Raw genomic sequence first — 22,218 nt, 5'->3', positions numbered from 1 at the left:
GGGGGGAAGTGTGAGGATTGAAGAAGAACAGAGGAACTGGGTAAATAGCCAACTGTAAGTTGAACGGCCCAACATGATTTCTTTCTTTTTTTTGTTTGTTTAATTAATTGTTTTGTGATTTTCATAGAATTGGAATGAATTATATACATGGTCGGAAGTCGACCAATTTGATGGATAAAAAAATATTCTTCATGGAATGGGGATTTAAAATAAAAAATCTTTCTGATTTGTTAAATGTGCAGACGTTAATCGAAATTTAAAATTGATATAACAGTGGTTTTAGTGATTGATTGGGAATTACAGATGGAAAGTATTTCATTTAACAAATATTTAGTTCATTTCTCACAAGGTGTAGGAGGCTCAAGGCTGAGGCTCGAGACGTCAGACAGTTGATGGTGTCCTTTCAATGAACCTCCATTACTTTTTTTATTCGATTGCAACATCAAACGGCTGAGTGCTGACAGTGTCATTTGACTCATTTCAATGAGCCTCCATTTCTTTTTAATTGATTGCATCTGTAAACAATGAAATGTTTTTTATTTGTTTATTTGTTATAAGTATTTAGACAATAAAGATTGATGTCTTTATATTTGATGGCATGTATAATGAGCCTCCGCTTTTTCTAGACATTGAAATTTTCGTATTGGCTGATTGTTAGTTTGTTTTTCATATAAAGTTTTTTTTTTCATAAAACCGACTTGGAGAAGAACTATTTTTGTCTCCGGGTTACGTTGCATCATTTTTATCATCTGATGTTAATGATGTGCTTTTATGGATTTTAAGTAGGGCTGTTCATGGGTTGGGTTGGGTCGATTTATTGAGGTTTTTTCAATCGACCTGATCTAGTCGGGTTATCTGAACTTTAAACCGAAATCGATCAAGTGTTAAGCAAAATCAACATAGCCGGTTTGAGTCGGATTGGGTCGGTTTGGGTCGGTTTCGGCTCTAAGTTCAACCATGTTTGATAGAAACTCAATTGCAATATATATGTGGGGACTGTGGCACCACAGTATGTGAGGTAGTAAATGCGGGAAAAACCTTGTTTTTGATAAACAGGATATACCTCTAATCCACAGTTTGGACTTTGGAGAGGAGAAGAAGAGCAAAACTCATATATAATAATAATGCCTATCATAGAGGTATATATGTTATATATCTTTTCAGTAATTAAGTTTTATCTCCAAAACCACCAACCTATCCCTTTGATTAATATTAATTTTGAAGTTTAATTGTCTTAATTGGGATTTGTGTGAATTTTGTAGGGAGACTTCAGGACAGTTAATTACAATCATTAATCTAGCCAATGTAATAGATTTGAAGAGGGACAATTAGTCAATTTGGTTCGGATCGATTTCGGTTTTCACACAAGAAAACCGAAACCGACCCGTGCTAAAGATAACCCGGCCGACTCAGGTTGGGTCGGTCCGGATTGGTCGGTTTGGTCGGGTTGGGCCTTCTTATGAACAACCCTAATTTTAAGATGAAACACATCTGATTCAATTAAAATCTTAATGTAATTATATATATATATTATAGTATTTATAAATTTTAACGTATAAAATATCTATAATTATATTTAAAATAATAAGCAAATGTTTTTATATATTATATTATATACTAAGATATATACACAATAAATTTTAATATATTATATTTATATTAATTTATTATATATAAATATTTTATATTTGATGTTTATCTCTTTAAATTCTCATGGGCATTTCTAATTACACCCCTTTCAAATATTTAATTAATTTATTTCAAAAACACATTCCTTCAATTATGTCAAAACTATCAAAACACCCCTTGTGTTGTTTACATATTGTTATGACCCCCTTACATTAATATATTTTTAAGAAATGTTTTTCTATACTCATTAACCCCTGCAACAGCTACTATTTGCTTGTTATGATTATATGTATGTTTTATTTTAAATAAAATTTCACTTTTCTTAATGAGTGGCAAGTGTTTATTAATAAATATTATAATTAATTATTAAAATTTATATACTAATAAACGTTAATATTAATTGTTATATTATATTAGTTTTTGAAAATTGACATTAACATTTTGTTTTTTTGTTTGTTTTATATTTTAGTTATTTCATCATTTTTTAAACGATTACTAATTGTGTCCCGATATATCATACTTTATATAAACTGATGGAGGATGATTTGACCCGACCCCTCGAGATGATGACACGTGGACCTGACTCAGCACGAGCAACAGCTCAGCATCACAGCCTGACTGCGACTAAGTAACGAGCCCGCCGAACAGCTCGCTGCGTCATAGCTCACTGTAGGGGGAGCTCGCTACAACGCGAGCTCAGCGAGCTCGAGGTCCCCGAGTTATTGAAAGGGAATACTCCAAGACTATCCCAGCTCGCGGGCTAGGGTAACCAGCTCGCTACAACGCGAGCTCAGCGAGCTCGAGGTCCCCGAGTTATTGAAAGGGAATACTCCAAGACTATCCCAGCTCGCGGGCTAGGGTAACCAGCTCGCTCCAACACTTAGGCAGAAGAGCTGCCCCAAAGACAATTTTGTTAAGGACCACCTCGAAGTATCCTAGGAGCTCGCTACAAAGTAGCTCGCGACTAAGCAACGCAATGCTCTCAGGACGTGTCACTCATCCACGTCTCTGGACTGCGCCACGTCTCTGGACTGACGGCGCAGTCCCTGCCCTTTCGACAGTTTACACCCACGTCTCTCGACAGATGGTGGTGTGCCTGTCCCTTCGGGACGTGTCACTCATCCAAGCGGGTAGTACCCTGCAATGGTCACCTGCGCAGCCCTGGCAAGTAACGGTTGCAACAGAAGCCCAGTGGCGGTTACGCCTGATTTGACAAGAACGCCCATATTTAAGAGCCCCCTGGCCAAAGGGGAAGAGGTATCTTGAATCAATCCCAAACTTTCACTGATCTAGCGCTACCTGCACTCTTAGCCTTCGTTGCACTACTTACTGCTCTTTTAAGCGTTCTAACTTAATCGTTGGAGTATTCCCACCGGGTAAGCCCCCGGGAATCCTTCACCGTCCTCTTCTCAGGTACCGTCCGCCGCCAATTAGGAGCCAAGTTCTAGCCAGCTAGGAGTGCCCAGATTGTGCTGCATCAAAGAGGTTCCCACCTCTATAACCACTGACTACGACCCATCATGATGCACGACTTCGCGATCATTGAGAGATGGTAGTCATGAGGAAGAAATAGAGAGAGGGAGTTGATAGGAGAAGACTTGAGAGAGAGAGAGAGAGAGAATGCATTAGAGAAGGGAGAAATACAAAGGGAGTTGAGAGAGGGACCAGAGAAGTTGAGAGAAATTAAGAGCGTAGGATGATGGCTTTCTCGACAAGCTTATCCTCATAAGAGGTGAACGAAAAAGGATGGGAGGAGATGGCGAAGGTGAAGGTTAAGAAGTGCCGGGCAGTAACCTTTGAGGGTGTGGAATGGTTGGGAGAATGCAGGGGGTCGTTAGCTGACAAACATCAGGATGTAGTGCTAGTCCGCCTGTAGTAGTCATGGGGAAGAGATAAGAGAGGGGGAGGTAAAGGGAGGGCATGACAGAGAGAGAGAAGGGATTCGTGGGGAAGAGACAGAGGGAGGGGGAGAACCAGAACAAAGAAAGACGGGGCAGAGAAAGATACAAGAGGGAAAAAGTGAAGGTATTCGCACGTTTGGATTAGTGTAACGATGGATTGCTCTCACGTGGGAATCTAATCACACGGATAGATTCCATTTACTGCACGGAGAGATCATCACAATCATATTAATATATAGATGTGTGGCTCAATAGCGAATTGGATTTTATTAAAATAAACTAAAGTTCAAATCTTGCTATTGTTAAAATTTGAAGTTTTTACACTAACAAAACCAAATAATGAGAGGGGATCATTAATTAAAGGAATTAACGAGAGAATTTGAATTAGATGCTAAAATTCAAATTTAAATTTAAAATTGGCTTTGAGTAATTGATTAATTAATGAAAGAAAAATTAAACTTAAATAAACGACACTAATGAGAGATTCGACATTAAATATTGATTAACAAAATTAATGATATATATCAAACCGTGTTTCGGGCCTGTATTGGTCGATATAGATCCAAAACATCCCGATATGGGCCCGTATCAGTCGATACATGCGAAAAGAAATGAAACAAAAGATTTATACACATTCTATGTATTGGGTTCTTGTCGGAACAATACATATCGGCCAATACGACCCAATACATTGAGATATTTTGAACCTTGCTAGCAACCTCTTCATTTGGCAAGAGCTCTGGCCGTTGTTGCACATTGCGAGTGTAGGTACATGGAGGTCACTAAGACCATTAGAGTATATAAGGTGTCAAACCTGTTGGAATGGGAGATCCATCGTATGGATGGGTGAACCACGCATGATGGTTGGGCAAAATTTCAAAAAATTTCTCTCTCCCATCCGGGAATCGTATTCCCTTTAATTTACAAAACTACATTTTCAATGTTTATTCTTGAAATAAAACCAGACCAAATCTGAAACCAAAAAGGAAAGGAATGAATATACCCGATGCAAAGTAACAGTAACTCCCAACGTAGGTGTTCACGCCCAAAGAGAAAACCAAAACCTACATCCATTGAAAATGATACAACGTATGGTGATGCAAGATCAGCATAATGGTTATTCAACAAGAAACCTAATTCTCAGCAATAATCGAATAAGGGCTAATGAGCACAACTTCTAATTGTTTTTTCTAGCAAGAAACGATATCAATAACACTTCTTAATCAATAACACTTTAAAAATGAGCATTTTAGTCAAAAGAAGATTTCATAATATTCATATTTTAATAGTTGTGCAAATATAGAATTATAGATGTATTCACTTTTTTGTATTTTTTGTGTAAAAGTAATCTAATATATCACACTTACTTTTTGTTAAATATGATAAATATATGATATTATACATGTGCCCAAATTTTTTGACAAAATTTATGTATTTTTATTTTATTAATTTTTATTATTTATTTATGAAATTAAAGGTTAACACATTTGACCAAAAAATTAAACTATTAATCTTCGCTAAATAGTAAAATAATTTTATTTTTGGTCAGTTATAAATTATGTGTATCATTTTTTTCCATCATCAATAAAATTAATTATTGTTTATTACACCTTTTAATTTGATTAATAAAAATATAAAAAATGTGCCTATTTTTTCTATATTTTTTAAATTTCTATATTTATTACTATTTAAAAAATTTTATTACCTAACTATGACTTCATAGGTTGATCAATTGATTTGAATAGTTGAATCGTTTAGCCACCACTTAGATAAAGAATGGTTTTGTTTTGAATAGGTTTATATTGTTAAAAATATTGACATATATCTAATTAGTAATATTTATTAATAAAAAAATAACTTAGGATTTAATAAGAGTGATTGAGAGTTAATGCTTTGAGCATAAGAGTTAATGAGATGGAATTAAATGAGGTGAAAAATAATAATTGAAGTTACATTTTCAACGTTTACCATTCGAGATTGACTAAATACACAAATATGAGCATTTGAATAACTATTAAAGTTAGCAATAAAACTATAATCAAATAACTTTTATACCCTTTCTTAGAAAAATAAATGGAGGATAATTTTAGTCTAAATAAATTTTCACTTTGCATCCACACTTTTATATATAATATAGATATACCTTATGTGATAGTTAACTTTAACTTGATTGTGGAAGTTTGCTATCGCAAAACTATTGGGTTTTGTTAGAAAAGAAACAATCTTTATTTTCTTGTCACTCCTAATAGTGATGGATGTGGTATTGTCTTACACCTAATGATTTGGCCATCATGTTTATACTAGAATCGGGATAAAACTCCAACATGATATTTATTGTAGATATCTACCCTCACTAAGTTCAAAACCTATTGAGAAATGATCACTTGGTGTTCTATTAGGATCTGAATCACCAGCTTATTTATTAGGAACTACAACCCAACCTTAAGGCTATTTTTGAACATGATGAGATGAGCAATTTTGATGAGATGAGCACCTTCCTTGGGTAGTTCATCGACTTCATCATTTGAAGGAATGAGAGATACACCATATGGATGGCCAAACCATGTTAGATGGTTGGGCGAAACTTCGAAAATTTCTTTCCGCCTTTTGGGAATCGCATTGTCTAATTTTAGAAAAAATGCATTTTTATAGGATCGTTCTTACACCGAAATTGGATCAGATTTGAAACCAAAAGGAGGGAGATGTATACCTGATATGGGTTTCACAGATGTATCTCCCAAAGTGGTAGTTCACATCCAAATTGAATCCCAAAAACCAGTTTCCATTGAAGATGACACAACATTGAATGAAGCCAGTTCAACAACGTAATTTTTAGCAAAACTGTAATCAAAATGTATGATCGAACATGGGAGGTGACCACAATGTTTCTTTGCAATTTTCTTACAAAATTAAGAGAAGGAATTGATCAAAACATTGAACCAGGGCTTTTGGGGCGGCAAGAATAGAGAGAGAGAGAGATGAAAAGCATAATTATTTGGAGCAATTCGATTTCCTTCTCTCTTAATCCTTATGGAACACCTCTCCTAATAGAATTAGAAGGTTTGTAATTCAAATATTTATTTCAATTTGGACTCTATCCTAAGATAGGTATTATCCTCTTATGAAAATGGGTGTTCCAAACCCATATTCGCCCAAGTCACATGACAACTTAAGCAGTTATGTGACAACTCTATTAATCTCATTAATTGTGGTCTTTGGGCCCATTAAGCAAGTGACTCACGTCCCAAGATAGTTGCTGGCCCATTTAGGTTCAATGGCGTGGGCCCATTTAGGCTCCTAATCCCATTAGGAATTGCTAATCCAAATCATATTTGGGTTAGAAGTCCCTTTAAGTGATAAGGGATAACCCTTCTCTTATTTTCAGATCAGATCAGCCATCTCCTAATCAAATTAGGAGGTTTTCAGATCTAAATCTTAGACTCTCTAAGTGGATAGGGTCTAGGCCCAATCCTATCAGCTGATCAATCTCAGAATTTGCCCCCTTTTTAATTGACTTATCAAATCAGCCCAGTTCGAAATGGGCTCAAGGCCCATTTAAGGTTATGTACTCACTTAGCCTCCAAACTACTGCCCAGTTGGGCTTCCTTGTATGGCGTGGGGCCCAAACATTGATCTACACATCAGCCACATGGGTTCAACCCAGCCTTTGTTACAAGGCCTGGGCGAATACACTGTTATGGACAGTGCACCCCGTGAAAACCCATCTTATGGGCTCTATGGGCCCAACACTTACCCTAAGTGGTCCCTAGGCCAAGCCACCTTGTAACACCCAAGGACTGTGGGCAGATGCAAGATTAGCTCATCAGGTATTATCCTCAATGGTCTTAGACTTAACCTCTCAGCCCATAATGATCATACACTGCCTGACAATAGAGGACCTCTCCCTCGGCTGCAAGGAATAGTGTTGCACTCTCTACTTATATGGATTCCGTGAATTAAAACATTTTGCAAACAATTTCGAAACCATATATATATATATATCTTTAATAAATATATTTTGCAAAACAAAATCTCAACAATTGAAATCGGCTGCCGGCAGCTTTGGTTTCCATCAGAGAGAGTGCATCATCGATCATTACCTTTGTCCGACAAAGGGGCTGATCCTGTCACTATGATTACCCACTCAGATGAATTCTCGGACTGTGCCAACATACCTAGGTTTTGACCCCTGCTAAGGATCTCACTGATTGGTACATCAAATACAGCCCAATCCGACATTTAGTGTAGTATCATAATCGAGTCTAGGGGTTAGGTGTAACTTTCCAGTTTTGCCCATCTATCTCCAAGGTCCAGGGCAATACTGGAAATCTAATCCGGTTCAAAGGTTCTATTAATCTTACACTGCATGTGCCTAGGGTCTCACCCTGGCAGCTGAGATAGGCCACCCCAACCGACTTGGTGGCACCACAGTGTCAGCCTTGTCAGGATAGGTCTCCCCAATCCACTGGCTGTGAACGTTCTAAACTAACACGAGTCTTATTAAGTGTCAAGTTTAAGGGTATTACACAGAAACATACCAAGAGAACATGAATCAAATATGCACTTTTATTCATTTACAATAAACTCATAAAGTACATCATTCTGATTGAAGTTAAGGGCATACAAAGCTGTCTAACATTTTTAAGCATAATATATCATATAAATATATTTTGCAAAACAATTATCAAACACGGTTGAAATCGCCGACAGTTTTGGTTTCCATGAGAGAATGTGCAGTCCCAATCATTCACTTTGTTTGACAAAGGGGCTGATCTATCACTATGATCACCTATTAAGTGAATTCTCATACTGCCCTAACATACCCAAGTTTCGGTGCACAAATCGTTAAGGCTATTTCTTAACAGTGTTTGGTAAGATTTCTCTCTCTCTCTCTCTATCATCATCTTCTTCTTTTTCTTCTTCCACTGCTAATTCATTTGATCTTCTGCCATTTTAGGACATTAATCCGTGAAGTAGCAACAGATACAGGTGAGAACTTCAAATTTGTGTCATGCTTTAACAATGGAAAAATCTTCTATTTCTTTGACTTTAGGTGATCATATTTTTGAACCAACTCTTTTTATTGTATTAGTTTGTGAATGAAATTATAGTGAATGAGCTACTCCGAGTTTCTCGGTAAGAAGATTTTGAAGTAGCATTGATACTCTGTTTTATTAATCTTATTATCTTTCTTATCTATTCGTTCTTATAGCTTGCCATGATCCTTTTTTCCTTTAATTTGAAATCTAGTTGCTTGCTACTTATAGTTCTTGAAAGATTGAAACGGATTTAAATACATTTTAATTGAATTTCTTTTGAAGATTATGATCTTTAATTATGTTTTAGGTGCAATCATCATAATTATGAAATTGTAATTTATGTATTTGAATTTCAAAGTATTATATACTGGCATTTTTAAATAGAAGAAAAGGCTATTTGAATTTCTTTTTCCCTTAAAACAAAAAAAAGAAAAGAAAAGAAAAGAAAAGGTGCTATAAAAGGAGGCTTCCTAGCCATTTGGCAAGTAAAGGGTGAAGTGGCACATAATGTGTTTATTGAAAAGCTTCATATAAAAAGAAATATAGTTATGTTGTATACTAAAACAAAAACAAGATAAACTGAAGAAGGTGAGCCAAAAAGGTCAAGTGAAAAGAGGGAAGAAGTGAATGACAATAAATATGAACAGATAGATGCCTTTGAAATCCCCCAAGCTTTTGTAATATAAAGCTTCTCAAGGGCTTTGCTTATAAGTTAAAGAATTAACGTGGAACTAACTATGAATTTTTTGGTATGAAAGCTTCACTTGCACCGGTGCTCCCTCTGTTTCTTTCTCTCTCTCTGACTGATTTTATAACAATGATGTGCACATATTATCTGTATTGACTTAATCCCCATTAATTGCATGTGTTTGCTAATTGCTTATAGGAGATAGCAAGATTTATAGGACTTGATCATATCCTAGGAGGAAAGAAGAAATTTGGTAGTCAGTCATACGGGGTTTATATTATTCTGTCGTGATATACTTTGCATTCATTAAGACAAAAAATTGGCTAGTGGGCGAGCTGGACTTTAATCGTTTTCTGTGAGTCCAAATGTTCATTACATTCTACTGGGCCTAAATGAAGTTTTACGGAGTCTGGTGACCAGTAGTCTCATGCTGTGTGGTAGTAAGTACTTAAGTTAGGGCAATTTTTAGATGTTCTTGACATTGGGAAATGGTTGTAGCATGTGCTAGTTGAATGAGATGTGGGTTTCCAAGGTGGTCTCTTGTGTTTGTTCCACCTGAGGGAGGAAGTTGGTATTATTTTTTGTATATAAATTTTATGAAAACCAAATTGGGGACCAATTAACATAGAATTCATATGAACAACGATACAAGGTTGGACATGGAAGGTATAATTTACAATAGTTCTGTATGAGTCACAACTTAAAGAACAAGTGCTTTGTTTCAGAATTCTATTTTTGTGCTATATCTTCTGCCATTATCTTTGCATTTGCAGAAGCTCCTAACAAGCTTCGCCTGGTGAAACCCACACTATAGAGTCAATTCTTGCCTCTCCATCCGTGGGGAAATGGCCTATTTGGATAACCATCTTGAGTGTTAAAGAATTCCCCTTCTTAGAAAGAAGAAACAAAATGATAACTTATAAAAATCTTTGTTGTATGTCAAACTGTTTTTGGTTGTTGCTGAAACCTCACCTAAAGTTTTTGGTTGTTGCTGAAACTTTCCTTAAAGTTTTACATTTGCAATCACCTTCTTTGAACTTCATGACATAGTTGTAAATAGACTCCTCTATTAGAATATTCTAAAAAGAGGCATGAAAATGTCCAAAAATCCCATGTAGTTACATTTGACCAAAATATTTATTTTTCAAATTTCTCTTCATATTAATTACTTCCTCAATCCCTTCCAATCTTTTTTCTAAAATTGATATACTTCCCAAATTGCCCTTTCTTTAAATGGCTCAAAGGTAATGATGAAATTTTTTTTGTTGTTGAAACCAGTTTCAATAGTATGTCATTTTAGACATTTCGTGCCTTTAATAACAGAGCGGGTATACTTGCAACTTTCAGAAACTTTAGAGACAGTGATTGCAATTACCAAAATTTAGAGGAAATTTTAACAACGGTCCAAAACTTAGAGAGGATTAAGCAGTTTACCCATTTTTACCCACACGCCCGCCTTTGAATTGACATTGCACCTACCCCGACCGTACATTGAACCTCGAAATTCTGAGACGGGGGTATCGGTCATTCTCCCTTTTTTTTAAGCTCCTCCCAATAATACCCGCCTTTGTTCCCCAAATATATTCGACCGCCGTCCACTGGCGGCGTATTCCGGCGAGGTAGTTAACATTTCAGAAGTTCTAAACAGGGTTAATGCAAACGTACACAAAGCGAAGATTGTGCATAGCTGTAGAACGGATTCGGAACTCTACGATGGAAAACCAATCAGAAAGCAAGGTTTATGTACATTACAACCACACTGATCCCTGCAAGCAAGCGAGGTGGACTGCGAGGTACTCTCTTCCTGTTCCTGTCGTCTATAAGGGCCTGTTTTGCTCCGAATGGGCTGTGATCCAAACTGAGGCAAATGACTCGGTTTAGTCAAACTCATTTTCTATGCTGATATTAATTTTGTTAGTTGTGGCCAAAACCTTGAAAATCCAGTTCGTATATAGTAACTACTCAAATGGGTTTTATAGTGATTCTTCGGGCTTGTAGAACTTGGTTCCAAGTAACACTTGGAATCTAGTTTTGTTCGATTTCTGAGTCGACCTAGTTGTTTTCTGGGTGACTTTTGTAAGAGTCTGTTCCGGGGAACACTTGGAAGCCAGTGGGCGTTTTCTGGAAGACTGAGCTTAATACTGGACTCTGGGGAATACATGGAAATTTACTCTTGATCGACTTATGAGTTGGCCCAGTTACATTTCCGTGACCCGTACCAGTCGAGTTTGTATCCTGAGATAGGACAGCAACATTTTATAAAGCATTGCATAAGTGTTTTTTGCGGTTCTCCTTTCCGGTACTATAATTTCATTTTTGTTCTCCTCATCAACGATTGCATTACTATTAAATTTATCAATTTTACCCAAATAATTGATGTTCATACTATTGGCAGGGAGAGTTATCAATTCATGTACCAAAGGCCATGGCAATACGTTAACGATTTCTATTTGAATTTGGTGAAGGGGCACTCATCATTGCGTGGTTTGTTTGGAACTGAGGTGGGTCTCAGTAGATTCGTATTTCCTTTTCATTCTTCTTGCTGGGCATACGTCTTAGAATACTCTGGGTAATGACTGTCTAGCTTCTTGAGTAAGTTGTTTACTTTTGATTTAGTAAACAAACAAAGGGCCATTGCTTGGTGCAATGGTAAATTCTCGGTCTGACAAGCGTTCAAAGCTGGTTTGAGCCTGACAGTGACCACTTCGTGGGAAAAAAGAAAGCGAAATGTTAGGTTCGTACACAGTCCACCCCTCCAAGACCCTAGATAGCTGGGACCAGCATTGGATAATGGCCCTTTTTACATAGTGAACAAACAGAATACTGTACTTGGTCAATGATGGCAATGCATGCTTTGGTTATTTAGATTGTTTGTATCTTACTCGGGATATGAACGAAATTTCCTTTATAAGAGAAAAAGTGGTATTTTTTGATTGACTTCTGTTTATTATTTACATTTATTGGTTCTTTGCTTTGGTTGTCAATGTCCACAATTCTGAAAATTTGGTGGTTTTACTATTTTCGATGAGTCTATCTGTTTTCTTAGAATTGAATACTTGACGAACCAATTGAAAATTTAGTGTTACTGGCGAAGCTAGAATGCAAATCATTATGCATAACTTAATTGGTGTTTGTATAGTCCATTTGGATTTATGTATTTGGAAAAAAATATATTTTTTTGATCAATAACAACATCTTCATTAAATTAAAAGAAAAGAAGGATTACGGATACAAGAGGGGAGATAAAATATCTTAGCTCCCCAAAAACATAATACAAAGTGAATACAAGAGAAAAAATTAAAGACTAGCCCAAAAGACAGACTCCCTATTCATCCCTTGCTTGGCCAGCCCATCAGCAATTGAGTTGACACTCCTCTTCACCCAACTGTGTTGCATCTCAATGTCCCTGCATAACCATAAGAACTGCTTCTTTTCATTGTTATAGGTCCGCAATCCGCTGTCCTCTTTCTTCAGCCAGCTAACCACCACCTTCGAATCACCTTCCAAGATCAAACGGCTGATATTTAATTCCTTTGCTCTTCGAATTCCTTCAAGCGCAGCAAGGATCTCAGCCGTAAAGAGAGTCGCCTTCTCCAATAGGGCCGGAGAACAAAGCAATAACAATCTCTTCCTCATTCCTAAAGATTCCTCTAATTCCTAAGGGCCCTGGATTCCCTACACTACTGCCATCAAAATTTAACTTTATAACACCCAATGGGGGGGGGACCAAGAGGGACAAAGAGTCCTCTTGCACCTAGCAGTGGAAGCAATCTCTTTCCAACTTTTTTGTAAGTCGTCCATAGGAAAGTCTGAAAACAACTCTAAATATTTTAGTCAATGGACAGCCCTTAGAAGGATTAGGTCTAACAGTTCTTCTGGGGTTCTTTCCTTGTCTGAAAAAATACGCGAGTTTCTTTCTTCCCACAATGACCAGCAACACACAACTGCCCTAATACTCCTCCACATAGTCTTCCCTCGTTTCTTAGGCCATCGGAAAAAAGAGGGAGAGAACAAACTTTGTACACTTTTTGGCGGATTCCAAGAACACACAAAGCGGGAGAACACCCACTCCCACACAAACTTTACAAAAGACCATGAGGTGGTAGCCGGATTCCCCATCAACTTTACAAAGAGCACATCTATTAAGAAGTAGACAATAATTGGGTCTCTTTTGCTGGAGTAGGTCAAAGTTGTTTATTCTTTTCAGGAACATTTCCCAACGACAAAACCAACCCGAGGAGGAATAGGCTTGCTCCATGTTTCCTTAGCCGGAAATGACAACCCAAAGGGACAAAATGCTGAATTAAGGTTTTAAAGAATGAAGCACAGGAGAAAGTACCAAAGGTAGAAGGGGTCCATAATCTGGTGTCTTCCTTATCAGGATTTAGGAAGACATTCTCAAGGGTGGCTAACAAAGGTAACAAGCTTTCCAAGTCTGTATCCCTAATTGCCCTTTGGAGGCCAAGATTCTACCGAAAACCAGAAGTGGAGTCTGAAGGAACTAAGAAAGAAAAGATAGGTTAATTTTCCAAGTCTGATAGAGCATACAAGGATGGAAACTGGTCCTTCAGAGGTGAGACCCCTACCCAAGGTTGTTCCCAGAATTTTATTTTGTTACCAAAGTTTAGACCATACTTGATCCAAGGGGAAAAGACTGGAAGTAGATTGTGAATGGATTTCCAAGGAGAAGCAGCTGTAGCCCTTGCCAAGATTCCAGGTTCCTAGCCATTGTCTTCCAGCCCATGTGTACTTGCCACAATCTCAGTCCACAATTTATCCCTTTCCAATGTAAACCTCCACAACCATTTCCCTAGTAGAGCCATATTCCTTTTTTTGATGTTACCAATCCCAAGACCTCCTAGGTTTTTGCACCTAGTTACCACCTCCCAACTCACCCTATGATCTCACTTTTCCCCTCCTGGCTTCCACAGAAAATTCCTAATTAATTTTTTCAAGAGATTGGAGACCTTAGAAAGGATCTTAAACACTGACAGATAGTAGATGGGTAGGTTAGCTAGGGTAATGCGAGTGACTCTCCCTCCTAAAGAAAGATAATTTCTCTTCCAAGCTGCCAGTCTCTTCTCAAACCTCTCCACCACCGGATTCCAGAAACTTACATTCTTAGGGTTATCTCCTAAAGGGAGGCCCAAGTATGTTGGGGGCCAGTTTGAGATTGCACACCCTAACTCACTTGCAAATTCCCTTGGGTCCCTCTCATCCACATTCACTCCCACCACACAACTCTTATCAAAGTTCACATTGAGGTTAGAAATCTGCTCAAAGAGTTGTATTGCCAACTTTAGATTCCGGATCCAATTAATGTTCCCCGCTTCACAGAACAAGATTGTGTCATTTGCAAACTGTAAGTGTGTTAGAGGAACCTTCTCCCTTCCTACTCTCCACCCTCTTATCAGATTCCTCGAGTTTGCTCTATGGATCAATCTCCCAAGTACATCAGCAATCAGGGTGAAAAGGAAAGGGGAGAGAGGATCTCCTTGTCTTAGACCTCTCAAAGTAGGAATCTTCGACCTCGAGTCTGCTCTATGGACAAAATATTTTGTTGTTACAATTTCCGTAATGTCCAATATTAGTTGATTCTCTAACATTTGTTATTGAGCTCATTGACTCAGAATTATTTATCTTCATAGTTCTTAGTAGCTTTAGTTTGTAAATCAGTTTTGGGTGTTTTGTCTTGTTAATCATTTAAATAGCAATATGAATTGAGTTTTAATTTAAAGTCTTGATTTTGTCTTTTATCTATCTGACCCCAACTGCTTTTGAAAGAATTCATTACTGTACACATTTCATAGATTTCATACTTCGTAGAACTCTTATTGTAGGTGGGACTTTCCCATTCATTTATTAACAACATCCTACCTTATCTAATAAAAAAGGTAGAAGTGCAAGTGTTTTTCTTTTTTTATTGTATATATACTCTTGTAAGTTTCTGATTCTATTAGCACATCTAGTAGATGCCTTGTCTCTCTCTTGTAAGTTTTGATTCTTTTAGCATTTCTGATAATTCTTCTGCCTCTTATATCTTTCTTTCTAATAAGAAAAGGAAAGAGTTCTACTATTTTCATTAGGCAATGTTGACAAATTAACCAACTAAAGAAATATATTCCCAACCAGCTATTTCACTTTCCTTTAAATACCTTTAAACTGTTAGTTGTGGATTATGGTGTTTGAGAAAAGGAATTTTTGATATTCTTTCTTGATTGTGGGTTACAGGTTTTTTAAACTGCAAACTTGGGTTTCGATGTGTTTTCTTTTTCCTTTCACTCATATGGGTTTTATCTCATTCCTCATTTTCTTCTATGTTGTGCATGATTTGTTTAAATGACTTGTGAGATTTATCATTTGTTATATTTATTCTAGAGGGCTTTGTAAACAGACAAACCCATGTGAGGATCTTGTTCAAAAATCAAAGTCCCTTGAGGAAGGTAAGTTGGAAAATGTTTCCACTGAAGATGGGGCAGGGAGGTGGGCAAGAGTAACTCTTAAAATAGTTCTGTCATATCATGGGGGCTCCTTTGATGGGTGGCAGAAGCAGCCAGACCTGAAAACTGTGCAAGGGTAAGTTTCTTTTACGTGGATAAGAAAGAGTAAGTAGTTTCTATTGTGTATTACCCAAAAATAATTTTTAATCAGTAAATTATTAAAGATCTATTAAGAAAAGATTGAGTGGTAAAGTACAATTCAGCTCAACTAAGCCTTGTCTAACTATAGTTGGGATAAAACAGAATGGAATGGTGAAACATGATTTATGTACCCGACCCCATATAGTTGGGATAAGGCTTAAATGATAATGATGATGTTGATGCCTTGCTCCACCATATGAGGTTAGCTACACGAATCCTATTCTGCATTTGATCTGTTCAATGCCATATCCATTGTTAAATAATGAGCCCAAAAATCATTTCTCACCTCCACCCATGTCCCTTTTGGTCTGTGCCCAACTCTTCTAGACCCCTCCACTTGTAACAGATCATGTCTTCTTGCTGGTTCTGTAGATGGTCTTTTTTTCATGTGACCAAACCATCTGAATATACTTTCCCTCATTTGATTACTTTTTGGGGCCACTCATTTTTTTTCCGACTAAGTTCATTTCTGATCCTATCATTTCTAGTTTTCTCACTTGTCCATACAACATTTCTGATCCTATCATTTTTTTTTTGACCAAGTTCATTTCCCTCATTTGATCACTTTTTGGACATGTTGTTTCTTGATTGTTGAACACTTTGTTCCATACAATATTGCTGGCCGTATGGCTGTTTTTTATAAAATTTTTCTTTTAGCCTAAGTGGGATTTTCCCATCACATAGGACTCTGGATGTGCCCATCCATTTTGCTCATTATACTCTAAATCTATGGGTGACATCCTCTTAATTCTCTTCCTTGTTGTTGAGAGGTGAAGTACAAGCAAGAAATAGACTTTCACCTATACCAATGGAATAGAAAAGAGAGCCAGCTCCTTGGATGCTCATCCTCACCCCAAAGTTTTTCTTAAACCTTTCATGTATGATAATCAATTAACCCAGTCCTTTCCTTTTGCACTGCCCTAGCGAGTGACTTAGCTGGAGAATTATAGATTATCAAATTTGAGTTTATATTGCTCAAATTTGCAAGCATTTGAAACCTATGTGCTTTTTCTGGACATAGTTGAGAATAATCTGTTAAATGCTATCAAAGGTGGTCGCATCACTTTATACATTTTGAGGAAGTGGCAAGTGCTTGGATGTTTTTATAGTTTTATTTTATTTGCATACTATTTTTTTTTCTTAGATAGTTGCATAAGATTTTTTCCTTTTTCCTAAACTATATTCTTATCAAATTGATAACAAGTAAATAGCCTTCATATAACACCTCTTTCCTTCTCCCATTTTCCTTCTTATCTTATTTATTTTGTTGAATGAATGGGTGTTTGAATTAGTTTTCTTGCTTCCTTCTGTTTGTTTTCAAGCTATTTCCCTAAAAAATGGAAAATTAAAAGGAAAAACCTTAAATTGGGTCCTTATTCACTAGTTTCTATGATTTCTTTTACTTTTCCATGCTGAGCTAACTGTTACTGTACAGATTAGTTGAAAGATGTCTTGGGAGATTTGTTGATGAGAAAAAAGCTAAACAGCTTACAGATAAGTCTTTACCGGTTGAAGGATGTGCTGCTGTGGCTGGGCGTACTGACAAAGGGGTGACAGCTCTTCAGCAAGTTTGTTCATTCTGTATGTTCTTTAACTTCTCTCTTATTTCTTTGTTTACTTAAAAAAGGATTTTTGTCTCTGTTTCTTTGTGACAAACTCATTGAACTTGATGATGATTGGCCTCTTGATTTTTTGCTGATAAAAAAGATTATCCTCTTGATTTTGTCTTTTTCTTCTTTGTTCTTATTTTGATTTCCAGAGCATTCATGTTACCATGAGTTCAACATCCATCTACTTTCAAGAAAATAGAGAGAAATAGCAATGAACTTTTATATAAGTACAGACTTGGTTCTCTTTGATCTTTTATTTTTGTTTTTATTTTTAAAACTTCGACATTTTTTTTCTCAAATTCCTCTAAAATACTGGCCAACTATAAGCTGCTTTGAACTTGTTCTTGCTATTTAAATTTTGGATAGCAAGGTTGATGATTGTTCTTTTTTCTGAAAGGTAAGCAAGGTTATTGGTATTGAATACAATTTAATGAGTTAATTATAAAAAAGTCCTCTAATAATGGTAGACAGAAGATAAATGTTTTGGGGCCTTTTAGGGAATCTGTGATGTAAAAAGCTATATGAATTAGTGAAATTATGAGGGGAGAGAGTGATGCTGGCTCCTATGTTTGGGGATGTTTAAGCATTTTTGTGTACATTGATTCTTTTTATAATCTAATAAATGCCTTTGTTTTCCATAAAAAGGTTTCTTTAATATTGTACTTGGATGAATAGTCATCCGTGGAACTGCCCATGCTTACATAATTGGTATGTATTATTCTACTAAGCTCATCTTTATGTGTGTTCTAAACACCAGAAGTAATACGGATTTGAAGTCGCCTTCTCTAAAACCAAAATCCAGACTCCCAACTCTAATGTGGAAAGTTCATCTCTTCTCTTGTCATCTTTAGATCTTATCATCCATCCATGATATTCTGATCAATGGCTTCTGTCGTCATCTTCACCACCAGTTCTTGTCCTTCATCATATTCTATCATAGTAGACATAGTTTGTTGCAGCTGCAGACTGTTCTCAGCACTGAAAGCACTAATTAAAACAGAAAAGAGAAGTTCCATTTGCTGTTCAATTAGCAATAGTTGTGCAGAGCATATGGTAATTTGGCAGATTTGCAGATTCACAACTAATTTTTATGATTTCCCTCCTCTCAAAATCAACCAAACCCAGTCTTAACTTAAAGATTTTAAGCACAAATAAACAGAAAACCTTCCTCTCACCACTTCTAATCTATAAAATGGTCTTGGGTTTTGTTGAGTTTGTGGGCTGCTTGTATGGTGGATGTATTTATGGACTGGGCCCAATGGGCTTTCTGTGTTTTAGATATTATATTGTTTCTTTACTTATTCTGTTTAGTTACTGGGCCTCTTTCTTTAGTCATTTTATGTTTATTTTTATCTCTTATTTAGTGTGGGACGGTGGGACAACACCTAATTAGGATGGTAGGGGTAGGGGTGTTTTGGTTAAATTATTGTAATTAGTAATATGTATATAATAAAATATTAGGAGCGGTTGCACAGTTTTTTGCCTCCCAACCAATTTCTCTCTTCTTCCTTTCGTTCTTCTCTTCTCTTTTCTCTTTCTCTTTCTACAAGTTCTAAACCCTATTTCTTACTGTTTTATTGTTTCCTATTGAAGTTTACAGCTAACAACTTGGTATTGTTTTGATCAATAGCTAACAACTTGGTATTAGAGAAATCTTAAACAATTTTCAAGCAGTTTTCATGCAGATTGAAGATCAGCCAGCTGCACGAGAGGATGGAAGGGTTGATAAAATGATCAGCATTGGTTTTTGGCTTGATACTTGGAGTTTTTTTTAGGGAATATTACTGCCCAAGCTATGGTCTTGGAGACTGGCCTAGAAAACAGGAAGAATCAGTGAGAGAAGGTGCTTCCATTGTGTGCATTCTTATCATAGAAGTAATTGACCATATTTGGAGCAGCTAGGAAGTGGTGGTTAGGGATGGATTGGAGATTGATTTCAATATAAAGGGTTTCTGGACTATTCTAAGCAACCGTCCAGCATTGTTTCAGCCTTTTGGTGGTTCTTGGGTTGATAATCTACCTTTCAGAAGAGTCCCAGGGCTGGTTCTTGGGGCTGTTTTCTTTTGGGAAGTGAAGTTAAGGTGCTTAGGGTATTCTTGTGTGTTTGACAAGGTATGGGTGTTTTTTGAGATGATCAAAAGGCAGGTAGTTTGTGAAGATTGGATGCTACCCATTCAATCTAATGGAAAGTTTAGTTGATCTCTAGAATAGTGTTTTAAAAGGCGTGGGAGGTGTACGCTTGGAGGCGTACCTCCAGGTGAGGCACTCCCAAAATGCCCTGAGGCGTATACCAGAGGCGTTGACACCTTTGAGGCGTACTCCTCTTGCGCTTTTTTCATGAGGCATGCTAGAAGCGTACGCCTCATGCGCCTCATGCACATCTGATATAAAAAGATGTAAAAAACAAAAAAAAAGGAAAGGAAGGAAAGGAAAAGAAAGGGAAGGGAAAGAAAAAGAAAGAGAAGAAAAAAAGAGAAAAGGAAAGAAAAGGAAAGGAAAGGGAAAGAAAAGATCAGGGGAAAGAAAGTGGTTTGCCCCTTGCCCCTTCGGTTGGGGGGATTTGCCCCCCAAACCCCCCCTTTCAACTATTGTTATGCATCTTTATTCTTCTTAATATAAAAGATTTTTATTAAAAATAAAGAAAAAAATGAGATCCCCCCTTCCTCTTCATTCTCCTTCTAACCCCTCTCCTCTCAATGAGGCTTGTGTTTGAGAGGCTTATGCCTCTTGTGTTTTGAACTACGCCTGACGCCTCTAGGTAGTGGAACGCCTCGCGTCACGCCTCCGCGTTTTAAAACATTGCTCTAGAATAACAACACCATCACCACTGTAAGGCTGGATGGGTCAAACTATTTACAATGGGCCAAGTTTGTTAAGATTGGAGTTGGAGGTCGTGGTAAATTGGGATATATTACAGGAGATAGTAAAAAACTTGATTCCAAGGATGCTACCCATTGACGATGGGCTTAGGATAACTATATGGTGATGTTGTGGTTGCTTAATTCAATGCAACCACACATTTATAAGAGTTACATGTTTCTGAATACAACCAAGGAGATCTGCGATACAATTGGTGCCACTTACTCTCAACCTTTAGATGGAGCAAGGGCATACCAATTGAAGATTCAGGTGAATAGTTTGAGGCATGGAGATATGCCTCTATTGTTGTATTTTTCTAGTCTTCAGGGATTGTGGTAGGAGATGGATCACTTGGAAATAGTCCTCTACCAAGAAAATCTTATTGGTGGCCCTACACCTTTTAGATTTGAGAACATGTGGCTGGAAGTTTCAATTTTTTTTGCAAAATGTAAAAGATTAGTGGTCAGAAGATGGAATAAGGGCTAGGGAAAAAGTGGTGGGATTCTCCAAAAAGCTAAAAAGATTAAAGGAAAAGGTCAAGGAGTGGAACAAGGAGGAATTTGGAAAACTTGAGGTCATAAAGGAAGAATTAGCCAAGAAAATAGAGGAAGTGGACCAAAAGGAGGCCCGGAAAGAGTGCGGACCGGAGGACAGAAAGCGGCTACATGTATTTTATTACCTTTATTGATGATTATTCCCGGTATACATGGGTATACCCCATGAGAATTAGGGGTGAAGTACCAAAAATTATCCAAGACTTCCAAAGAATGATTTTCACCCAATTTGATAATGCCAAAGAATACTTCCATAATGACCTTACGGAGTTTTTTGCTTCACATGGATCTCTCCATCGTAGCTCTTGTGCTCGAACACCACAACAAAATGGTGTTGCTGAAAGAAAGAATCGCCATCTTCTTGAAGTAGCTTGGGGACTATTGATTCTTATGAATGTCCTTAAACGCTTTTGGCTTGAAGCTATCCTTTGTGCTGCCTATTTCATTAACCGTATGCCTTCTCAGTGGTTAGAGTACAAAGCCCTGCATTAGCTTTTGTTTCCCAAGGCTCCTCTTTTGTCTATTCCTCTTTGTGTTTTTGGTTGTCGTTGCTTCGTTCAAAACCTGTCACCCACTCGTGGGAAATTAGATTCTCGTGCTATTCCTTGCATATTCTTGGGATACCCTTCAAATCAGAAGGGGTACCAGTGCTTTGATCCCGTTTCTCGGAAATATCATGTTTCCATGGATGCCACCTTTTCTGAGAGTAAACCTTTCTTTCTATTTCTCCTTAGGGGGAGTGTAGGCATGAGGACAGACAGGTTCAGAACCCTCCTCTACCTCAGATTCAGCTCCCTCCTCTACTTGATCCTCCTCCCTTTCGTGTTTTCTATCATCGTCATAAAGGCCAACCAAGTTCAAGAGCTATGGAGCATCAAGAAGCTGTACCACCAATGCCATCACATTCTCCAGGGATGGATCCTACACATTCAGGTACCTTAGTTCCCATTGATATTTCTGACCCGATTGCTATTGATAGCTCAAGTGTTGATGATCTTAACCTTCCTATTGCTCTCCGAAAGGGTGTTAGATCTTGCACCACCAAGCACCCCATTTCCCACTTTGTTTCCTATGAAAACATTTTTCACCTTTCTTTCGGGCATTCCTCTCTTCCATTGACAGTGTACCTACTCCTAAGAATGTGGCAGAAGCTCTCTCAGTGCCTGAATGGACAGATGCAATGAAGGAAGAAATTAATGCATTACATAAAATTGGTACATGGGAATTGATGGATCTTCCTGAGGGAAAAGAACCAGTTGGATGTAAATGGGTATTTACAGTGAAACATAAGGTTGAT

The 22,218-nt window shown here is 37.3% G+C and overlaps 1 protein-coding gene across 2 annotated transcripts in view; it reads left to right on the top strand.

The window, feature by feature from the left end:
* The first annotated feature begins 10,725 nt into the window (after positions 1–10,725).
* The window catches only part of LOC104601650 (Pseudouridine synthase family protein), a 59,088-nt gene continuing 47,595 nt past the window's right edge, over positions 10,726–22,218 (top strand). Inside the window, exons 1-4 of one of the 2 annotated variants that reach the window (XM_010265086.3) lie at positions 10,726–11,050; positions 11,653–11,758; positions 15,652–15,833; positions 17,334–17,479. In XM_010265086.3, the coding sequence (XP_010263388.1) occupies positions 10,911–11,050; positions 11,653–11,758; positions 15,652–15,833; positions 17,334–17,479 (574 nt within the window). In that variant the 5' untranslated portion in view covers positions 10,726–10,910. The remainder of the gene's footprint in view (positions 11,051–11,652; positions 11,759–15,651; positions 15,834–17,333; positions 17,480–22,218) is intronic. The other variant, XM_010265084.3, reaches the window with a different exon arrangement.

This window comes from Nelumbo nucifera, chromosome 8, assembly GCF_055504915.1.
Source record: "Nelumbo nucifera cultivar China Antique chromosome 8, China Antique-T2T, whole genome shotgun sequence".
Taxonomy (NCBI): Eukaryota; Viridiplantae; Streptophyta; class Magnoliopsida; order Proteales; family Nelumbonaceae; genus Nelumbo; species Nelumbo nucifera.
The sequence above is the reverse complement of the archived record's forward strand: the minus strand, read 5'-3'. Positions and strand labels throughout refer to the sequence as shown.